This window comes from Perognathus longimembris, chromosome 10 (assembly GCF_023159225.1).
Source record: "Perognathus longimembris pacificus isolate PPM17 chromosome 10, ASM2315922v1, whole genome shotgun sequence".
In the NCBI taxonomy this organism is placed as follows: domain Eukaryota; kingdom Metazoa; phylum Chordata; class Mammalia; order Rodentia; family Heteromyidae; genus Perognathus; species Perognathus longimembris.
Genome location: NC_063170.1, coordinates 55,197,282 through 55,217,512, shown reverse-complemented (window position 1 = coordinate 55,217,512; position 20,231 = coordinate 55,197,282). Strand labels below are relative to the sequence as shown.

The window sequence follows — 20,231 nt, the reverse complement described above, 5'->3', positions numbered from 1 at the left end:
TGGCAGAAAAGTCTGAGACTCTTATCTTGAATTAACTACAAAAAAAATCAGAAGTGGGGCTGGGAGTATGGCCTAGTAGCAAGAGTGCTTGCCTTCTACACATGAAGCTCACAGTTCAATTCCCCAGCACCACATATATGGAAAACGGCCAGAGGGGGCGCTGTGGCTCAAGTGGCAGAGTGCTAGCCTTGAGCAAGAAGAGGCCAGGGACAGTGCTCAGGCCCTGAGTCCAAGGCCCAGGACTGGCAAAAAAAAAAAAAAAATCAGAAGTGGCTCTGTGGCTCAAGTGATAAGAGTAATAACCTTGAGCACAAAGAGGCTCAGGGACAGTACCCAGGTCCTGAGTTCAAGCCCCAAGACCAGAAAGAAAAAAAAAACAGCTCAGGGACAGCACCCAGGCAGAAGTAACACCACTCTCCCCACCTCTACCCCCAAAAAAGAAAATAAAATTGTGTCCAAAATCAAAGACTAAAATTGTATCTATCTAAAAATGAACTCCTGAACTTTAAGAGAGCCTCCAGGCAGGTGTCAGTGCCTCGCACCTGTAATCCTAGCCACTCAGGAGGCTGAGATCTGAGGATTGCAGCTCAAAGCCAGCCCGGGAAGAAAAGTCCAAAATGCAAGACTCTTATCTCCAATTAGCCACCAAAACAAAAAAAACAAAAATGGAAGTAGCACTGTGGCTCAAGTGGTAGAGTGCTAGCCTTGAGCTCAAGAGCTTAGGGACAGTGCTCAGGCCCAGAGTTCAAGCCCCATGACCAGAAAAAAAAAAAAAAAAAAGTAGCCTCCATAATGGGAGCAAAAAATAAAATATGCTATCTGAAGTCATCCACTGAAATCATTTTGCTTTTTCAGGGAGGGAGGGCAGAAGGGGTGTGACCACGTGCCAACTCAGAATTTTAGACCCAGAGGCACAAAGAAAGGAGACGCGTTACCCTACAGTGCACGGTATTGCTGCCGTGTGGGCCTCCCAATCCAGAACAGACTTTCCAACACACTGTATTTTGTTATCAGGATCCAAAGCCAGCTCCCAGATACAGGCTTTTGAAATGTTTGTCTCTTTAGAGTGCTTCTTTCAGCTTCTTTCAGTGCTTGTGGCTCATATTTGTCATCCTAGCTACTCAGGAAACTGAGTTCTGAGGATAGGGTTCAAAGTCAGTCTGGGCAGGAAAATCCCTGACATTCACCTCCAATTTAAAAAAAAAAGGCCAAAATGTATCTGTGACTCAAGTGGGTAAAATACCTACCTTGAATGAAAAAGCTAAGGGGCAGCACCCAGGGCCCTAGTATTGGCACGCGCGCACGTGCGCGCGCGCACACACACACACACACACACGAGTGCCTCTTTCCACTGCCACTTCCATTCATCTGTGTATACAGGAAATAATTGGATCATTATGTTTCATGTGTGCATGTGCATGTGTGTTTGTGTGCGAGAGAGAGAGAGAGAGAGTGTGTGTATGCGTGTGTGTGTGTGTGTGTGTGTGTGTGTGTGTACTGGGGTTTGAACTCAGGGACTTATGCTCTCCATCTGCTCACTGCCAGTACTTGAACTACTGGAGCCATACCTCTAGTTCTTGATTGCTTATTCTAAGTTAGTATTTTTTTTAATATTTTAGCTATGAGACAGTTAGCACTCTACAATAATACATTAGCTACATGATATGTGGCTGTTCAGAGCACAGGGATGACTCTTCCAGCAAACCAAGCTACTATTTCCGTTAGATCTGAGAACCACAGTATCGTGGTTAAGAATCAATAGTGCTTGAAAGAGAGATTATAATTATCCTTTTGATTCTCTTTTTTTCTTTTTTGCCAGTCTTGGGCCTTGAACTCAGGGCCTGAGCACTGTCCCTGGCTTCTTTTTGCTCAAGGCTAGCACTCTACCACTTGAGCCACAGCGCCATTTCTGGCCATTTTCTCTATATGTGGTGCTGAGGAATCGAACCCAGGGCTTCATGTATATGAGGCAAGCACTCTTGCCAGTAGGCCATATTCCCAGCCCACCCTTTTGATTCTTTAAACTAGTTTCTCCAAATGTATTCTTGTTAATAAAGTTTATTGCACAATCTCATCTTTCTTTTGTAGTTTCATATTGGGGTTGAGTGACTTACCTCTCTTAAAACTGTGCTTTTATAGCCTCGGTACAATCCCTGGATACCCTGAAACAAACAAGAGATGAGAAAGTTAGAATAACAAAAATTTCTAGATGACATTCTGAATTGTTCTAAAACATTCATCCTCGCCACAGAAAAAAAACATTCAAAACCAGCTTATGGTATCCAGAGCCCAGGTCAGATCCTTTTAAAATAAAAAGCTACAGCCATGTGCCAGTGACTCGCTCATGTCTGTAATCCTAGCAACTCAAGAGGCTGAGATCTGAGGACCAATGGTTCAAAGCCAGCATGGGAAGGAAAGTCTATGAGATTCTCATCTCCAATCATGCACCAAAAAAGCCAGCTCAAGTGGTAGAGCAAAAGGCTCAGGGACAGCACCCAGGCTCTGAGTTCAAGCCCCTGGACCAGCACCAAAAAAAACAGAGAATTTTATTTTATAGTTCTAACATCATAAATTCATTAATAACCAATCAATAAAGTAGTAATAAATATTTCTAGATAAACCAGGATTTATCTCCTTAGCCATCCATACCATCCAACAGGGATCCTATAAGACTGACCTCATTCATATACAGGGATATTCAGTGTTTCTTCACTAAGATGACCATTAAGAATAGTTTTTCTGGTCAGACACCAGTGGCTCACTTCTATAATCCTAGTTTCTCAGGAGACTAAGATCTGATAACTGAGGTTCAAAGCCAGCCCAGACAGACATATACACAAGACTCTTATCTCCAATTAACCTGCACATAGAGGTATAGCCATGAGCAAAAAAAAATTAAGCAAGAAGAAGTCCTGAGTTCAACCCCTAGTACAAAGAAAGTTTTCCTAAAAGATACACTCATTTAGATTGACTTGTATTGGAAGAAAAAGGCCACCAGGTATGGTGGCATGTGCCTATAATCCTAGCTGTTCTAAAATCTGAGGCAGGGGGATCATTTGAGCCCAAGAATTCTGGGCCAGCCTATACAACATATAAAGGAAACAGGTAAGTGCTCCACATTCACGTGGTGAGGAGGAATAATTTCTGACCCACAGCTAGCACATGTCAGAAGAGAAATTAGGTTGTGATATAATTATTATCACGTTGGTTATACTACCAGTCTATTATTATATTCTCCTTCTGTGGACCTTTAAATTCTATAAGGATTTTTAAAAATATTTCCAGATTCACTTTACATATTTATCACTTGTTCCTATCTGCTTCTGAAATAACTACAGGAAGATTAAGTTCATGGCACCTACAATGGTAGCACTCAATACACTCATTTTAAAATGTGAAAAAGATGTAAAAATAAAAAAAATTCAAATAAATAAAAGGCAAATACAAGCAAAAAGTTATTATAACGGGATATGAAACTCACCTCTAGGGCTGGGAATATGGCCTAGTGGTAGAGCGCTTGCCTTGCATACATGAAGCCCTGAGTTCGATTCCCCAGCACCACATATATAAAAAACGGCCAGAAGTGGCGCTGTGGCTCAAGTGGCAGAGTGCTAGCCTTGAGCAAAAAAAGAAGCCAGAGACAGTGCTCAGGCCCTGAATCCAAGCCCAGGACTGGCAAAAAAAAAAAAAAAAAAAAAAAAAGAAACTCACCTCTAAGGCTCACAGAATACATTCCAAACTGTTCATACTAACAACTATAAAAATCTTCCTCAACACAGACCAAGATAGTGGGCCTAAACACATATCTTACCTCTTCATACAAGATGTTAGAGAAAACCTGCGATGTCCTTGAAGAAGCAGAGACCTGAGCCCTCTGTTTGACCACTTCAGAAGGGACTCGAATCAGACAGGCAACCTGAAATACATCCGTTTAAATATATCCTAAAAAGGAAGCAACTACTGCAAAAACTGACAATTTACTCATGAGCACAATTTATAGTAAAAATGTATTCTGTACAAGTTTAACTCAAAATGTCAAACAGTCTGGCTTTGTTGTTGTTGTTGTTGTTGTTTTGTGTCCGTCCTGGTACTTGAACTGAGGGCCTGGGCACCTGTCCTTTTCTGACTGGGCTAGCTTCCAGCAATGATCCTCCAGTGCCCAGGCTCTGTTGTTTTTAACCCAAAATGGTTAATGGTTAACCAAAATGGTTAACGTCTTAATGGATGTGTGGTTGTCAGCCCCAAAGCTTCTCTCCCTTGTCCTGTGTATCTCTCACCTCCTGCCACAGCATTCTGTGTGCATCGATGTGCCACTCACCAGCTAGAAGCACATTTACTTCCTATGTCTCCCCAACACCTACATAGCATGTGACAGACGGTAGAGTCCCAGTCCCAACTGGTCAAAGGATGAACCTTGCTTCACCAGAAGCAAGGCAACATGTCAGCAGGTTCAAAGCTGGTCCTCTGCTGGGAAGCCTACCCTCCCATATCCTCTCCCAGGCCCCACCAACACCCAAGCCCAGCACCTGAACCTGGAGGGGAAACTCCAACTGAGTCCTTGGCTCTCACAGTCACACCTTTACCAGTCAACAAACAATTCTAACACTGACCTTGGTAATATGCTGGGTGGTGAAGCATCTGCTATCGCAAATTCACATTTCCAGGATTTTATCTTCATACTCTAAAGATTGCTTATTTTCAGAAATAATAAAATAAGGACTAAAGTACTGGACAAACCACATGGTATACACTGCTACAAAAGGACAATAGGAAGGGTTGAGAAAGGGCAGCAGGGTACAGGGAAGAAGACACATAAACGGATCATTTCAGCTCTTTCTACAGTCTTTTACTTATATATAGTGAGGTGAGATTAGGACTCCATCTGAATGTGTAAGGCTTTGTCTTTCCAAAATTAAGTGGAATGATTGTCTTTAATATTAAAGGCTTTCCTGGGTCTTAAATGTGTACATATACAATCATAAGAGTAGTAGCATTAGATGGTAAAGATGGAAGAGGTGACATTAAGATGCACTGTATTTATAAACTGATTTGTTGACTTGAAATTCCTTTGTACAACTACTTAAATGAAAGAAAAAAGAGGAAGAGAAGGAGGGAGGGAGGGAGGAAAACCAGCAGCATATGTGGTAAGTTTTCTTACTTGACCTGGACCAGAAATCTTCAGGTACTTAATTCTATAATTCTTACTTCCCTGAAATCATATCTTCTTCTCTACCTCAAAATATTCTCTCTTGCTGGGTGCTAGTGGCTCACACCTGTAATCCCAGCTACTCAGAGACTGAGATCTTCTGATGACTGCAGTTGGAAGCCAGCTCCGGTAGTCTGTGAGACTGGAGACTCCATATCTCCAATTAACTACCAAAAAAAAAAAAAAAGAAAGAAAGAAAGAAAGAAAAAAGAAAAGTTGGAAATGAGAACTGTGGCTCAAGTGGCAGAGCATGAATCTAGAGCAAAAAAGCTCAAGGACAGAGCCCAAGTCCTAAGTTCAAGCCTGGGGACAGCATAAGAAAAAAATAAAGATCTCATAATTCCTAGATCCCAAATCACCTTTTATCTGACACTTTTAGCTTACTGACTTAAACCATAGAATTTATTATCTACTACTAAGTCACAAGCACCATAAGATGTGTGCCAGCCTTACTAATCAAAACACAGAAAAACAATTTATTTTTTGTTAATTATATGGAAATCAAATGAAATTACTCAAGAGGTAAAACATCCAAAAAAATCACTACTGCAGAAATTACTTTCTCCATTGTTAAATGCTTTCTTTGTATTAAGCAGCCTATATTCATACTTCTATGAAGACTAGAAAACATAGCAGCAGGGCTGCACAGTTGTATCTTTTCTGCTTGTCTATATTTTCTACATTCTCTCCAGTTGCTAATATTATTATTATTTGGTAAGGATTTGGTTCTCTTTTTAAAAGAAACAATAATTTCAAAGGGCAAAAATATCCACTATGGACCAAAGATCACAAGTGGTAGAGGAAATAAAATAAAAGGGCTAATTTGAAATATGACTTTAGATGCAAACCTACTTATTAGCCTTGAAAAGATTTTTCATTTAGTACTAAAAAATCCACAAAAACAGATTAAACAGCTTACTGGCCAAGCCTAAAATTGTATATAAATTGCTTCTTTTGATAAGAGAATTAACTTTCAGGAAGACACTTACAAACCAAGATAAAAGATAAAGTCCACTGAAACTTACATGAACCTAAAGGATAGCTCCCAGCATCTAAAACTCATTAAAACAATGAAAACAAATAAAGAAAAGAGGAAAGAAAGAAAAAGGTATACTAACTCCTAGTATTTTTTCAATTCAAGAGGTCAATTGTGAAATATGACCCCAATATGTCAAGAAAATAGGAATTGTCTACTTTTGAAGTTTGGCATAAATATTTATAGAGCTTCATGCTTCATAACGCTCCATGTGCTTGTATCACGAATGTATTTTGTAAAAACACAAAGGCAGAAGAGAAACCTTGAAAAGGTTCTCAGATGAAAAGCAATGGAAGGAACCAGAGGGCAGAAAGCCCAGTACGACTTCCTGACTTCGGTGGCGTGGCGACTTTGTGCTTTCCATTTGGTTTTCCATTAACTCTGATCTTTCTGAGATTTGAATTTGAGCTACAACAGAGTATTTCACTGCACAAGAATAAAACCTTGTTACAGCACTGCAGTTCTATGAAAAAGAAATAAAGGTAGTGTCATCGGTGGCAAACCCACCAGAAAAGCACTCTTTCCTCACCCATCTGGGATTCTGAGTCAATCCACGACACGGGAATGGTGGCAATTTCATTAAACCTATGAATATTTCATGTTAAAGTTCTATCAAAGACAATAATACAATGAAGATCCCTACAAAGAAAATACACTAAGATGGAATGCTAAAGTCATTAGAACTAACAACAACAATATGATAAACTTTAGATCAAATAAATACTGATGCTACTACCAAAATTTTTCTTTCCCTGACACACTTTTCTGAAGGCTGATTGCTGTGACAGAGAGCTGAATATGTCATTTTCCTAATTATTAACTAAAACACAAAGATACAAAACTACAAAGCTGAAGAATAAATTACAGAGCACTTCAGCATCACATTAGGTAAAGTGGATGAAGGGAAGCAAAGGGAGAAGACAGAGAGAAAGACGGATGCTGCTAGAATTGCTTGCTCCTTTCACTGCCGCAGCCAAGTTCCACACCTCCAATACATCGTCTACCATGGTTTTACACTGTCACTTCTGTGACACCCTCCCTTTAGAAATATTCTTCAAAGCCATTCACCCATTAGTGCCTTGTGTTAATGTATCTTTTCCACAAGTATTTCAATAGGCTTTATTTTTTTTAATGACTTGATTTAAGAGGACTGTGGGCACAACTCAGTTGTACCATACATGCCCAGCAAATTCAAAATGCTAAATTCAATCCTTCCCCCAACACAAAATAAAAACCTGATGGCCTGGTGTTAAGTAATTCAATCTTCAAGCTATCAAAATTCTTCTGATACCAGAAACCAGTTAATGAAGTCAGCATCTTAGGCATAAATCAATCAGAGATAATGAAGGTTACTAATAAACAGAGCTGCCTGACTCAGGAAGCGAAAGTGAAATCCAAATCTTGTCATTTTTCAATTACACTGTATCATATTTACACACGCTTAATGGACTTAGAAAGTTTTCTATCCATAAACACTTCGTACATATTTCAATTAGCAACCCTCGAATAAACTCACAGAAACTTAAGAACATGCTATGTAGAGTCAATCAAAGCTTAATACTATTCAAAATAAGACATGTTAGACTTTGTAGAACTCAGTATGGCAAATTGCTGGGGGGGGCAGGGATACAACTTGTAATAGTGAAGATTTTTCAAATGCAGAGTTTACTTGTATTTTATTCCAAACACTTTGTGTATTTCCCAAAATTTTCTTCAGAAAGCAGGTTTCCAATTAAGAATACCTAGTATATCTTTCTATACCATCATTTAAAATGGAACACTTTCACAACAGAACAATTCATTTGCACATCAAGTCTGCCATCTTCTGGTTGCATATAAAATTGCACCATCTGAAAAACCAAATAGTAATTTGTACATCTTTAACCTAAACTTTAAATTTTATCTATTTTAGTTAGGCATAAGTGTATCAAACTCTTTTTTAGCAGTTCTAGGATTTGAACTCAGAGCTGTGTGCTTATGAGGTCAAATTTTCTTCCTTAATTTTTCTTCCACTTAATAGGCAATAGGAAAACTTCAGTGTCTACAGGTATTGGTATTCTTTTCCTAACAAAACTATCCCTGGTAATCTAGAATACACACCAAGCTAGAAGTCTTTTCAGCAAAGAGCAGTATATCGATGTTCAGCCTTGTGTATAAAAGCTGTTCACAGAATTTTATACAACCAAAGGTATGCCTGATAATGGCTTTTTCTCACTTTCGTACTTTCTGTAATACAAATGAGCCATGGCTTCACAGGGAGTGACGAAAGCCCCATGCATAGGTTTATAGATTTCACTGGCACTAAGCCTGAACGAAGAGCAGCTTGCAACCACAGCTATGTGAGGTGATAGTGGATGTGCTATTTGTTTCACTACTGTCACAGCTTAGTCTTATCTATGTCCCATAACATGTTATGCACTTACACGCAAGGAATTTATTTTAAATATAAACTAAGTGTGGCTCAAAGACAAATTGATGTGTGAGGCCTTTCTGTACTAGCATCCATCTACACACCGCAGCCCAAATCAAAGCAACCTACCCCTCCTCATCTCACGCCACAAGGAAGCCAAGGGAGTGGCACCTGCACCACCTGAAAACAGTGTTATGTCCACCTGCTTCCAGGCAGCAAGCCTCTCCAGCACAGCACCTCTGTCATGAAGGACTCACAAGTACTTCCATGCTATTCCTTCCAGGCAGGGTATACAAAACAGGAGATGTAGCCACGATGAGCTGAACAAGTGCAGCCAGTAAAAAAGGAATCCAAGAGAGCTGATAAAATAGTCCACGGAAGGAACAGACAAAAGACTTTTATATGGAGGGCTTAAAAGGTGGTAATGGGATCATTTTGTGGTTTTCATAACTAACAGTTCCTAAGAAGGCATTAAAGTTGGCCTGCATCATGTACTCAATGCCTTCACATGAAAATAAAAGCTTCTCCACTTCCAGGCTGACAAGCAGGGCAAATGTTCCCCTTATCACATGGACATGGTCAGATGTATCAGCAAGAAAAGTGCCTGGCCCATATGAGGCCCTGCTCCAGCTTCTAGCTGTATGATGATGCCCTGGGAACACTTCTACTCCATTCACCTTTACAGACTAGCAGCTTCCAGTAAAGTGGTGTTGTGAACTTCATCATCCTATTTTCTTTTCTACTCCTTTGGTGATAGTGGGAATTGAAGTCAGGGCCTTTGTACTTGCTAGGCAAGTATTCTATCACTTGAGCCACACTTCCAGCCCTTTTGGCTTAGTCCTTCAGCTAGACTCTCATGCTTTTTGTCTGGGTTGGCCTCTGACCATCATCCTACCTATGCTTCCCAAGTAACTGGGATCACAGGCATGAACCACCATGTTATCTGCTTATTTGTTGAGATAGGGTCTTGCTAACTTTTTATCAAGGCTGAGCTTGAGCCACCATCCAAGATACTAGAAACGGGTACTCTACCAGCCTTTGTGTGGGTGAGCACGTCCGCGTGTCACCTGTGCACACTGAATTCACAGCAGCTGCCCTGGGCTGCGAGGAACTCTCAGTAGTGTCCTTTCGCTTCTAAAACAAAATAACATGAACTAAGCCACAAGTAGGATAAAATACAAAAGAAAGTCAAATCACAGGTGAGTGTCAGAGGCTCACACCTGTAATCCTAGCTACTCAGGAGGCTGATATCTGAAGATCAAGGTTCAAAAACAGCCTGGACAGGAAAGTCCATGAGACTCTTATTTCCAGTTAACCACAAAAAGCCGGAGGTAGAGCTATGGCTCAAGGGGTAGAGCCACTAGCCTTGAGCACAAAAGCTGAGGGACAGTTCTCAGGCCCAGAGTTCAAACCGCAAAAACTTTAAAAAGAAAATGACTACTGCTATAATATTACAACATCCATACTACTAAAGGAAACCTGCTCCAATCTTGAGTGCAATTACAGATCCTTCTTCTCACAGCAATTATTGTGTGTGATGAAATCTGAGCTGTAAAATAATTGAGGTAGGGATTTAGAGATTTGGTACAGCAAACTTACTAATAAAAAGGGCACAAATGGGTCCCTCTTGCTGTGGTTACCTATTAAATCTTATTTGATCGATTTTTCTGTATTTTATATTGCAAGCATAAGGTAGAAGAATGTAATTATAGTTATATTGATTCATCATTAAGATTTAATCAAGCTGCTGCTACAAGGAATGGTTATTATTTTGACAGTGTTCTTTAGTTTCTAAGTTGCTTCCATGGTTGCTACAACAAAGGCACTGTGTGTATGCTCAATAACAACAAAATGTGGTATTGTTTCTAGGCAACCTGTTTGAAACACAAGTTTGTATCAAAGCAATGTGCCATATACAATAATGACCCCACTATGCTAATTCTATTATTTCTAGGCTTCTATACCTTCCTGACCACTGACAGCTAAAACTGTTTTCATTCCCTATTCCTTTTTATTTTACATCTGAAAGCCTATTTCCTGTATATTCTCTTATTTTTAGCATGAGTAAGAAACAAAAGTCTGTTTTAGGAAATTGAAACAAGTTCTAAAAAAGAAAAAACAAGGAGATAAATTAAAGTCACCATCAAGAAATGGTTCATATGAGTCCATGACTCACTGCTGGTAAATGATCCTCTTAAGCTTGTCCAGGAACCGTGGAAACTATTAACAGGTCCCTCATGCTAGGCCTTATTGCTGAAGGGACCAAAGAATCCCTAAGACAGCAATAAGGATGAAGATGAACACTTTCCAGAACTGCACTTCTCCAGTCTTATAGATACTTGTTTACTAATTCCACAGTCTGCTTTTCTTACCTCTTCTGCTCAAAAATCCATACGAGAATGTTATTACATTTAAAAGGCTCCAATTCAGGGGCTGGGAATGTGGCCTAGTGGTAGAGTGCTTGCCTAGCATGCAGGACGCTCTGTGCTCAATTCCTTGGTACCACATGTACAGAAAAGGCCAGAAGTGGCACTGTGGCTCAAGTGGAAGAGTGCCTTGAGCAAAAAGAAGCCAGGGAGAGTGCTCAGGTCCTGAGTTCAAGCCCCATAGCTGAAAAAAAAAAAGGCTCCAACTCATAAAAAAATAACCACTGCAGATAACACAGGCATTAAAATACACAATGATTTCTAAAACTGAAGAGGCAATCATTAACATGAAAAAAATCTAACAGCTGTTACTGTCCTTATTATAGGATCTTATATTTTCTTGGTAAGTCTAACGTATAGAAAGTTTAGCAACTAAAGAAAGTCTGTTCTTCAACATGAAAGCTAGGTTTGAGGGAAGATGGACTCATATGGCATGAGACAAATTCCAAGTTCATTATTTACTGCTTACTTCCAACAGCACACTGGGAAGTTCAAACCAAATACAAAACCTAGAAGAATATATTGGAAGTTGATACAAATACAATTATAAAATAAAAATACAGAGCTTATAATCCCAGCTTCTCAGGATGTAGTTTAAGGCCAGCCAAGGATAGTGCTCTACCACTTGTCCGATAGCTTCAGTTCTGGCTTTGTGGTTAACTGGAGATAAGAGTCTCACGAACTTTCCGGCTGGCTTCAAACCACAATCCTCAGATCTCAACCTCCTGAGTAGCTAGGATTACAAGTGTGAACTGGTACCAGACAGCAAAAGACATTTTATGACCAGGCAGGCAGGCCTCAAACTGTGATTCCCCAATCTCTATCTCCAAAAAACTAGAGTTGCAGACTTGAGTGCCCCTACCTGGGTCAAAGAACTGTTTGGGGGACTTTTGTTTTGTTTTGCTTTGTTTTTTGCCAGTCCTGGAGCTTGAACTCAGGGCCTGAGCACTGTCCCTGGCTTCTTTTTGTTCAAGGCTAGCACTCTACCACTTGAGCCACAGGACCACTTCTGGCTTTTTCTATAAATGTGGTGCTGAGGAATTGAACCCAGGGCTTCAGGTATACGAGGCAAGCACTTTACCACTAGGCCATATTCCCAGCCCCTGGTTTTGTACTTTTAATGAAAAAAAATTTTATAAGACATAAATAATAAAATTTGAGGAGCTAAACATGTTTTCTTTGATTTAAACATTACAAAATACAGGCTGGGGACATGGTTTAGTGGTAGTGTGCTTATTCGAGCATACCCAAGGCTCTAGGTTCAATCCTAAGCACACACACAAAATAATGCTAACCTGGACACAGTGGCTCACTCCTGCATCCTACCTACTCAGGAGGCTGAGATCTGAAGATCTTGGTTCAAAGCCAGCCTGGACAAGAAAGCCCTTTCCTTCCAATTAACCACCAAAAAATTGAAAGTGAAGCTATGGCTGAGACAGTGCCCAGGCCCTGAGTTCAAGCCCCAACACAAGTACATAAATAAATACCAATAAATAAATGTTACGCAACATATACATGTACCAAAATATCAGCAAGTATAAAAATTGTGTGCAGGCTGGGAATGTGGCTTAGTGGTAGAGTGCTCGCCTAGCATGCACGAAGCCTTGGGTTCGATTCCTCAGCACCACATAAACCGAAGAAGCCAGAAGTGGCACTATGGCTCAAGAGGTAGAGTGCTAGATGAACAAAAAGAAGCTGGGGACAGTGCTCAGACCCTGAGTCCAAGCCCCAGGACTGGCAAATAAATACATAAATAAATATGTGTAATTTTTATGCTTTCTCTATCAGTATTAGAGATTTAAGTTTTTTAAATTAATTACCAGTACCACAAAATGTGTCACTTACTACTTCTCCAGCAGAGGCAGCCAACATATGCTTCACAGGCATGAAACAGGAAGCTGAATCAGTGCGCAAAAACCACTTCACATATTCATACGTGAGGAAAAATGCAGCGGCTGAAATGAAAACAGAGCCAGACTTTCGCAAGAAATGCTTCTCAAAATCTTGTGACAATAATTCTTAAGTTATGTGGTAAGATAGATGACAAATGCATACCTTTTTCCATCCTCACTCAAAGAATCAATAAATTCTCGCATGCTTGACCCTGGACTTTGAAGAACTCAGAAAAACATGATGGCTTCCCTCAGCTTCACAGAGAGCCCAGCACTGCCATTCTGTACTGACAAGCCCCTGAACAGTTCTTACTTGACCTTGTAGAAAAGGATAAGGGTTTCTAGGACCCAAAGTATCATTCCATATGGCCATAAAATGATCAGCGACACTGATTTATAAGTAGGTTAAAACCGCAAACATATTCCTTAACTTAAATGTCTATCCTTTAGAGCTTTATGGCTAGTTACTCAAAATAACCATGACTACATTTTACTACCTCCATTCACCTTTACAAAAAAACCAACCAACTATTTAATTAAAACTAGAAATCACAATCTCTAGAAAGTGACCTCTCGTTGCCATAAACAAATCATAGGTGTGCACAAGGGCTTTAAGACTTTCCATATGTTATTAATGAAAAGATGTTTATCACCTCCATAAAAGATAAGGCACAGAAGATAAAGGAATGAGAAATTCATCTTCGCAAGGACATGAGAACACATGGGAAAACAGCTGGGTGGAGAAAGGCAGTTCTCTTTCCCAAAGTCAACAAGCTTAAAAAGGGCCCTCAACCTGCTAAGTGAAGAGCCCACAGGGGTAATTACTAACTCAGCAGTCACAGCCAATTCCCTCTCTTTCTCTCTCTCTCTCTCAGTAGTAAGTTCTACAGCTACACAGGGCCCTATACTCATCTCACTCCTAACCCAGGAAAAAGAGAAAAGCAGCAATAATAAAGTTTCCCGAACTGCCTCAAGCCTGTCTACCTTACAGCTACTTCTGTATACTTCTTCCCCTGGCTGCCCCAACAGAAGGCATCTAGAGTCCTCTCACTAGACATGATGGCACAGAAAGGTTCCAGGTGAAGCTCTGCGCAAGGTAAAAGTAAAGGAGAGGATACCTGTTAGACACTAACAGATCTTTCTGGCCCTGGGACACACCCCACCCCCGCCACACCCCAACCCAAAGAACAAAAGTCTAATCACTCTTTTCTATGGCAAACATACTGGCAAATAAATAAATGTGTGTAATAAATAAATAAATAAATGAATGAATGAATGAATAAATAAATAAATAAATAAATGTGTGTAATCTACAGTGCTACATATTCAAAAACAATGGACTTTTTTTTAAAGACCAAGTCAGAAAATAAGCTACACCACAAAGGGAATTCTTTGTTAGCTATCACATAACATTCCGAAAATAAATCCCCTTATTTGGGCTAGATAGCAGAGAGAGTATCAACAGAAAACTTACCATTAGGAAAGGATCCAATAGCAGTGGAAGGGACGCCAGCATATATTCCACGAAACCCACCAGCCTTATTGAATCCCTGAGGACTCTGAAGCCTGGTTTTAATGGTATCCAGAGGAAATAATATCAAATCAACAGAGGTGCCTGCTACCCCTCCAGCCTTTAAGGAAAAAAACAGGGTAGGGTAGAGAGAGAAAAAAAGGTTACAATAAAGTAAGCTCACTGCCCTCAAGGTTTTTCCTTATCCACCAATCTGAAAACTTTGCACAAAGGACTTTCTACCTTAATTGAAACATTTTTCTAGAAAAAAAAAAACATAATTTTGATACATATGCAAGCTGTAAGTTTGTATTGAATTTGCTTTTTAAATGAATGTTAGTGAATTAAGCTTTTTTTTACTTGCCTGGTACTGGAGTCTGAACTCTTCAATGGCCTTGTTTCTCACAGCCTGTGCTCTAACATTTGAGCTATAACTCCAGTCCCTAGTAGCACTGGTAATGTTTGTGACAAGGTCTCAATTGATACCCACAATAGCCTGGACTTGGGGGGGGGGAGGCATCTTTTCTATCAAAGTGAGTCTTTATTGCTTCCATCTTGTTAAAAGCCCATTAAGTTTTAGTTATATCCTATTCCTGTTCTTGCCAAGCCATCCTGTTACAAACAAGTTCATTAAGTTTTAGTTACATCCTATTGGTTACTTAAGCCACACTGCCAGGGGGCGGGGGAGCTTTTGTCCTCTTTAAACTAGCCAATCACCAGCAGATTGGGAACCTAAATTCAGCCATTTTCAGCAGAGGGGCAGGGAAGGCTGTAATAGGGATAAATAGGGAAGAGCCCACCTGCTGCTATGTGTGCTTGCTTGCCAGGATTTTGGCTAATGGTGCACCCTCTATGCAAAACTAAATTTTGTCTTGCTGAGACTATTCTTGGTTTTTGCCTTTAGTTGTGACTCCAGTGTGTCTTGGAGAGCATTTTTATAACAACTTTGATCCTATTTGTGCTTTTCATCCATCACTAATATGACAGAAGTGATAGAAGCACCAAGGCAGCCCCGTGCCTGTCCCCCCTCCCCCATCGCATCCCTTGGGATGACAGGCATGCACCACCACTCCAGGCACTAGTAGAAAGACTTGTGAATTGTCCCCTCTGCAACCCAGGTCTGGCCTCGAACCTTGAACCCCATTACCTGGTTTCCATCACCCAAATAGCTAGGTATTACAGATGTAAGCCTACTTGGTAATTTTTAACTGGACTTCCTTTGTCTTTTTTTTCTTATTCCTATCATGTTAATATGTCGCTTCTTCAAAATATAAAACATAGTTTTAAAATCTCATTAGAGATGTTATGAAGTTCTGGAAATGGAACACAAGGAACTTGTGCATGTTAGACATACATTCTACCACTGAGCTATATCCCCAGTCAAACGTTAGGGATGCTTTAGTCCAAACTTCCTATTGTACAGATGAAGAAACCAAACTAAAAGAATTCATAATATGTGTTTAGAGTTATTTCCACATGGCTAAGAAATGAAATTTTTCCCTGTTTATTAAAAATCTGCATAGCATTCTGAAAGGATGGACCTTAATTTACTTGGCTACTTTTCATGGAAGAATGATTCAGTCCATTAGAGTGCTTCAATAAGTTACCTTGTACATATAAAAAATAAAAGTTTACATTTAAAAACCACACATTCCATGACACAGAAAAAGAAGCAACACTACTGTTCAAACATACAGGCGAAGTTCAAATTCAGCCATGTCCATCCTTCGAGTTTACAAAATGCTCTAGTAGTACAAAGCTTAGTACCTAGCCAATACTGTAAATGTTCTGCCTAGTATTCCCTATGAAACTAATGCAAGGGGCTGGGAATATGGTCTACTGGTAGAGTGCTTGGCTTGTATATATGAAGCCTTGGGTTTGATTGCTCCACACCACATATATAGAAAAAGCCAGATGTGGGCTGGGAATATGGCCTAGTGGTAAGAGTGTTTGCCTCACATACATGAAGCCCTAGGTTCAATTCCTCAGCACCACATATATAGTAAACGGCCAGAAGTGGCGCTGTGGCTCAAGTGGCAGAGTGCTAGCCTTGAGCAAAAAGAAGCCAGGGACAGTGCTCAGGCCCTGAGTTCAAGCTCCAGGACTGGCCAAAAAAAACATTTAAAAAAAAAAAAAAAAGAAAAGAAAAAGCCAGAATTGGCATTGCTGTTCAAGTGGTAGAGTGCTAGCCTTGAGCAAAAAGAAGCCAGGGACAGTGCTCAGGCCCTGAGTTCAAGCCCCAGGACAGGCCAAAAAAAAAAAAAAAAAAGCAAGAGTTAACTGGAAGAATTAAATCCTCTAATAATGCCAATTTTTAACCAGAGTAAGTTACTAAAAATCTGTTTACACTAGAAAATTACCATAGCTATTAATACTGTAATTCTATAAAATCAGCCTGAGATATGAAAATAACTTCAGAGACTAGGAAGGTCTACTCAGTGAATGAACTAAAAATGTCAACGAAAGAGCACAAAGAAATGCCTGCATAAAGGACACTGAGGAGTGAAAAGGATCATGGGGTAGAGAACAGCATAAGGAAACCCACCAAACATTGTCTGCAAAGAAGGGGGAAGGGGCAAAAGGAGGATATGGGATCATAATAAAGTAGATGAACTTGTTCAAAGTACATTGTATGAATCTACAGAACTATCACAAGGAAAGCTCTTATGAAGAACTATTTATTTATAACAAAAAGTAAATTTAAAAAATAACGTTAGGTACAAGGGCAGGCTACTGTACCCTAAGGACTCAGAAAGCTTGGGTGTAAGAGTCACCTGAGCCCAGGACTTTGAGACGCCATCCCACCCCCCACCCCCAAAAAGGAATAACCACTACTGTAGGGTTTGCTTCTGGAAATAAATAAAGGCAGCTTTTCTCAGTCCTAGGAAAGGACTGAAAGTTAGTGTAGGAACCTACAGGAAAAAAAGGCTATTCTTTGTTACTTATTTTAATGGTTCTTATAAAATTCAGCAAGTAAATGAAATCGTTTGCTTTTTCATTTTCTGTTAAGAAAATGAGAATAAAAATCCACTGTGAATGTCTGACATGACAGAATTCTGTAAAAAAAAAAAAAGAACCTTTTTCAATCTTATTTTCTCTTTAATCTTAGGAGAGGGTTCAGAGAAATACTTGCTAGCTGCTGCTAAATTGTAATCAATAAGCTACTCTTTTAATCTACTCGGCTACTTTACAGGCATTGATTCTCTACCCCTTCTTTCATCAAAATCCTTATCTTCTGAGAATAAAATGGCCAGATTCAATCTAGTTATCTAGTAAAACATGAATCAAAAGTTACTAATTGCTTTTGTGGATTTCAAGCTCCTATAACTGAAATTTCACTTAAATTCATAAGAGCTGGATGCCAGTGGCTCACGCCTGTAATCCTAGCTAGACAGGGGGCTGAGATTTGAGGATTGGGTTTTGAAGCCCAAAAATGCCATGAGAGGGAGGAGGTAACAAGTTGAACAAGAAATGCACTCACTGCCTTACATATGAAACTGTAACCCCTCTGTACTTTGACAAAGGAAAAAAATGCCACGAGACTGTTCTCTCCAATAAACTACAAAAAAAAAAAAGCTGAAAGTGACATTGTGGCTTAAGTGGGAGAGCAGCAGCCTTGAACAAAAGAAAAGAAGCTCATGAACAAATGCCCCAGAACTGCCAAAAAAAAAAAGAAAGAAAGAATGAAAGAGAGAGAGAGAGAGAGAGAGAGAGAATAGAAGGTAAGCTAGGTGCTGATAGCTCACCCTTGTAATCCTAGCTACTCAGGAGGCTGAGGCTCTTATCTCCAATAAACTACCAAAAATCCCCGAAGTGGAGCTGTGATTCAAGTGGCAGAGCACCAACCTTGAGTAAAAAAGCTGGGAGAGCCTGAGTTCAAGCTCCAGTACCAGCACCAAAAACAAACAAACAAAATCAAGAATTAAAGTCATAAACACAACACCTAATCTAAAGAATACCTATATATTTACCCACACCAAGTATTTAAAATTTAAACAAAATTTTACAGAATTTTATATCAATATTGTCTTGGACAAAATTACACAAACATCAATGGATTATATGAAACTCTATCAAGTTTTTTTGTTCTTTAGACTGAGAAGTTCCTTATGATCATTTATCAAAAAGCTTATCAAGCATGTGGCTAATTTCAAGATTTACAATACCTTCCACTAAAAAAATTATAAAAGTGACAAAATCCAAAGAAATGTAAAACTAACCATGCTATACAGAAAACCAACTGAACAAGATCCCAAATTCAAATAGATAAAACACACACACAAACACACACACACACACACTTCTTGATTAAACACTGTCAAAATGAACTTCCCAGTTATGAAAACGGAACCAGGAAATCTGCTGGCGACAATGTTTCTTAGACAGAAGGGTGCAGAGAATGTGATACTGGGGTGAAACTGATTGCAATACATTGTTTTAACCTGTATGGAGATATACCAATGATACCTTACCCTCTCCTGTTACTGATATAAGCCAATAGAGTAAAAAAAAATACATGCCCTTCTTAAGAAATGTAAAAAGTGCAAGCAGGCTACAAATAGCAAATTAGTGCTGTAAAATTACTCAAGGAATTTAAAAAGGTCAAGACTAGGCAGCTAGTACAGGAACAGGGCACGCGCGGCCTCCACACCCGGCCCGGCGGCCCCCAGTAACCCCGAGGAGAGGACATCGCGCAAAACCGGAAGACAGCGCGCCGCGGCGAAGCGCCCACGGCTCCAGGGCCGGACTGTGGTCATCCGAGCAACGCAACCCAGGGCCCTTCACTCACCACCAGCGAGGCAGTGAACCCCGGCCCGTCCATGGTTCCTGCAACCCCAGTCAGGACCGCAATTCGAGACCGACCAGAAGCTGGTGGGGAACTCGTGCGCTGGGCGCCGCCATCTCGGAGGCGGGACCGAAAGTAACCACTTCCGGGGCCTAGTGACGCCAGCCACAACAACTGCACGTGCAACCCGCAGGGGGAAGGGGCGGGGCCTGGGGCGGGGGCGGGGCCTGGGGCGGTCGGTGTACTCGAGCCAAATCTTGACCTAAAAATTGGCACCGTCCACTAATCGTGTATTGCACTTTAAATTATTTACAGAGGAGAGTTCAAGAGTGGTTTCCAGAGGCTTACAAGGGGAGAAACGGTGAAAGAGGTAGGCTAGTCAGTATCAAAATACAGTCAAACAAGAACTGCGAGTCTAACCCAGGGGTGGTGCACCGGTTTGCCTGACAGGTAAGTGTAAGGCCCTGGAAGTTCAAAGGGTCCACACACACACACACACACGAGAATAAATGCTTAAGGAGATGAAACTATTCATTATGAATTATCATGCATAAATGTGTACCACTGGCCACATAAATAGGCGATGTTATGATGTCAAAGGTAAAAATGGATTAATAAAAAAGAATTACTCATTCAAGCTAATAGCTCATGCCTGTCATCTGAGCAACTCAAGAGGCTGAAATCTGAGGACTGTGGTTCAAAGCCAGCCCAGGCAGGAAAGTTCATAAGACTCTGATCTCCAATTAACCACACCACCACCATTACCCTGGCCCCCAAAAAATAAAAGAAACCACCAGAGACGGAGCTTTGTCCAGTAGAGTGCCAGCCTTGAGTGAAAAAGTTAAGGGACCACACCCAGCCCCTGAGTTCAAGCTGCAAGATCATCACACACACATGTACACACACACACACACATTTACTAGTTCATCCTATTCAGACTTTTACCCATGTGTACACCTTGAAGT

The 20,231-nt window shown here is 40.3% G+C and overlaps 1 protein-coding gene across 1 annotated transcript in view; it reads right to left on the bottom strand.

Moving 5' to 3' along the window:
- Positions 1 to 19,387, bottom strand: part of Slc25a26 (solute carrier family 25 member 26) — an 82,426-nt gene extending 63,039 nt beyond the window's left edge. The window contains exons 1-5 of the mRNA XM_048356119.1: positions 19,270 to 19,387; positions 14,445 to 14,601; positions 12,924 to 13,033; positions 3,812 to 3,916; positions 2,115 to 2,162 (exon numbers count right to left, since the gene is read on the bottom strand). Coding sequence (XP_048212076.1) covers positions 2,115 to 2,162; positions 3,812 to 3,916; positions 12,924 to 13,033; positions 14,445 to 14,601; positions 19,270 to 19,302 — 453 coding nt within the window. The 5' untranslated portion in view covers positions 19,303 to 19,387. The remainder of the gene's footprint in view (positions 1 to 2,114; positions 2,163 to 3,811; positions 3,917 to 12,923; positions 13,034 to 14,444; positions 14,602 to 19,269) is intronic.
- Positions 19,388 to 20,231: the final 844 nt, after the last annotated feature.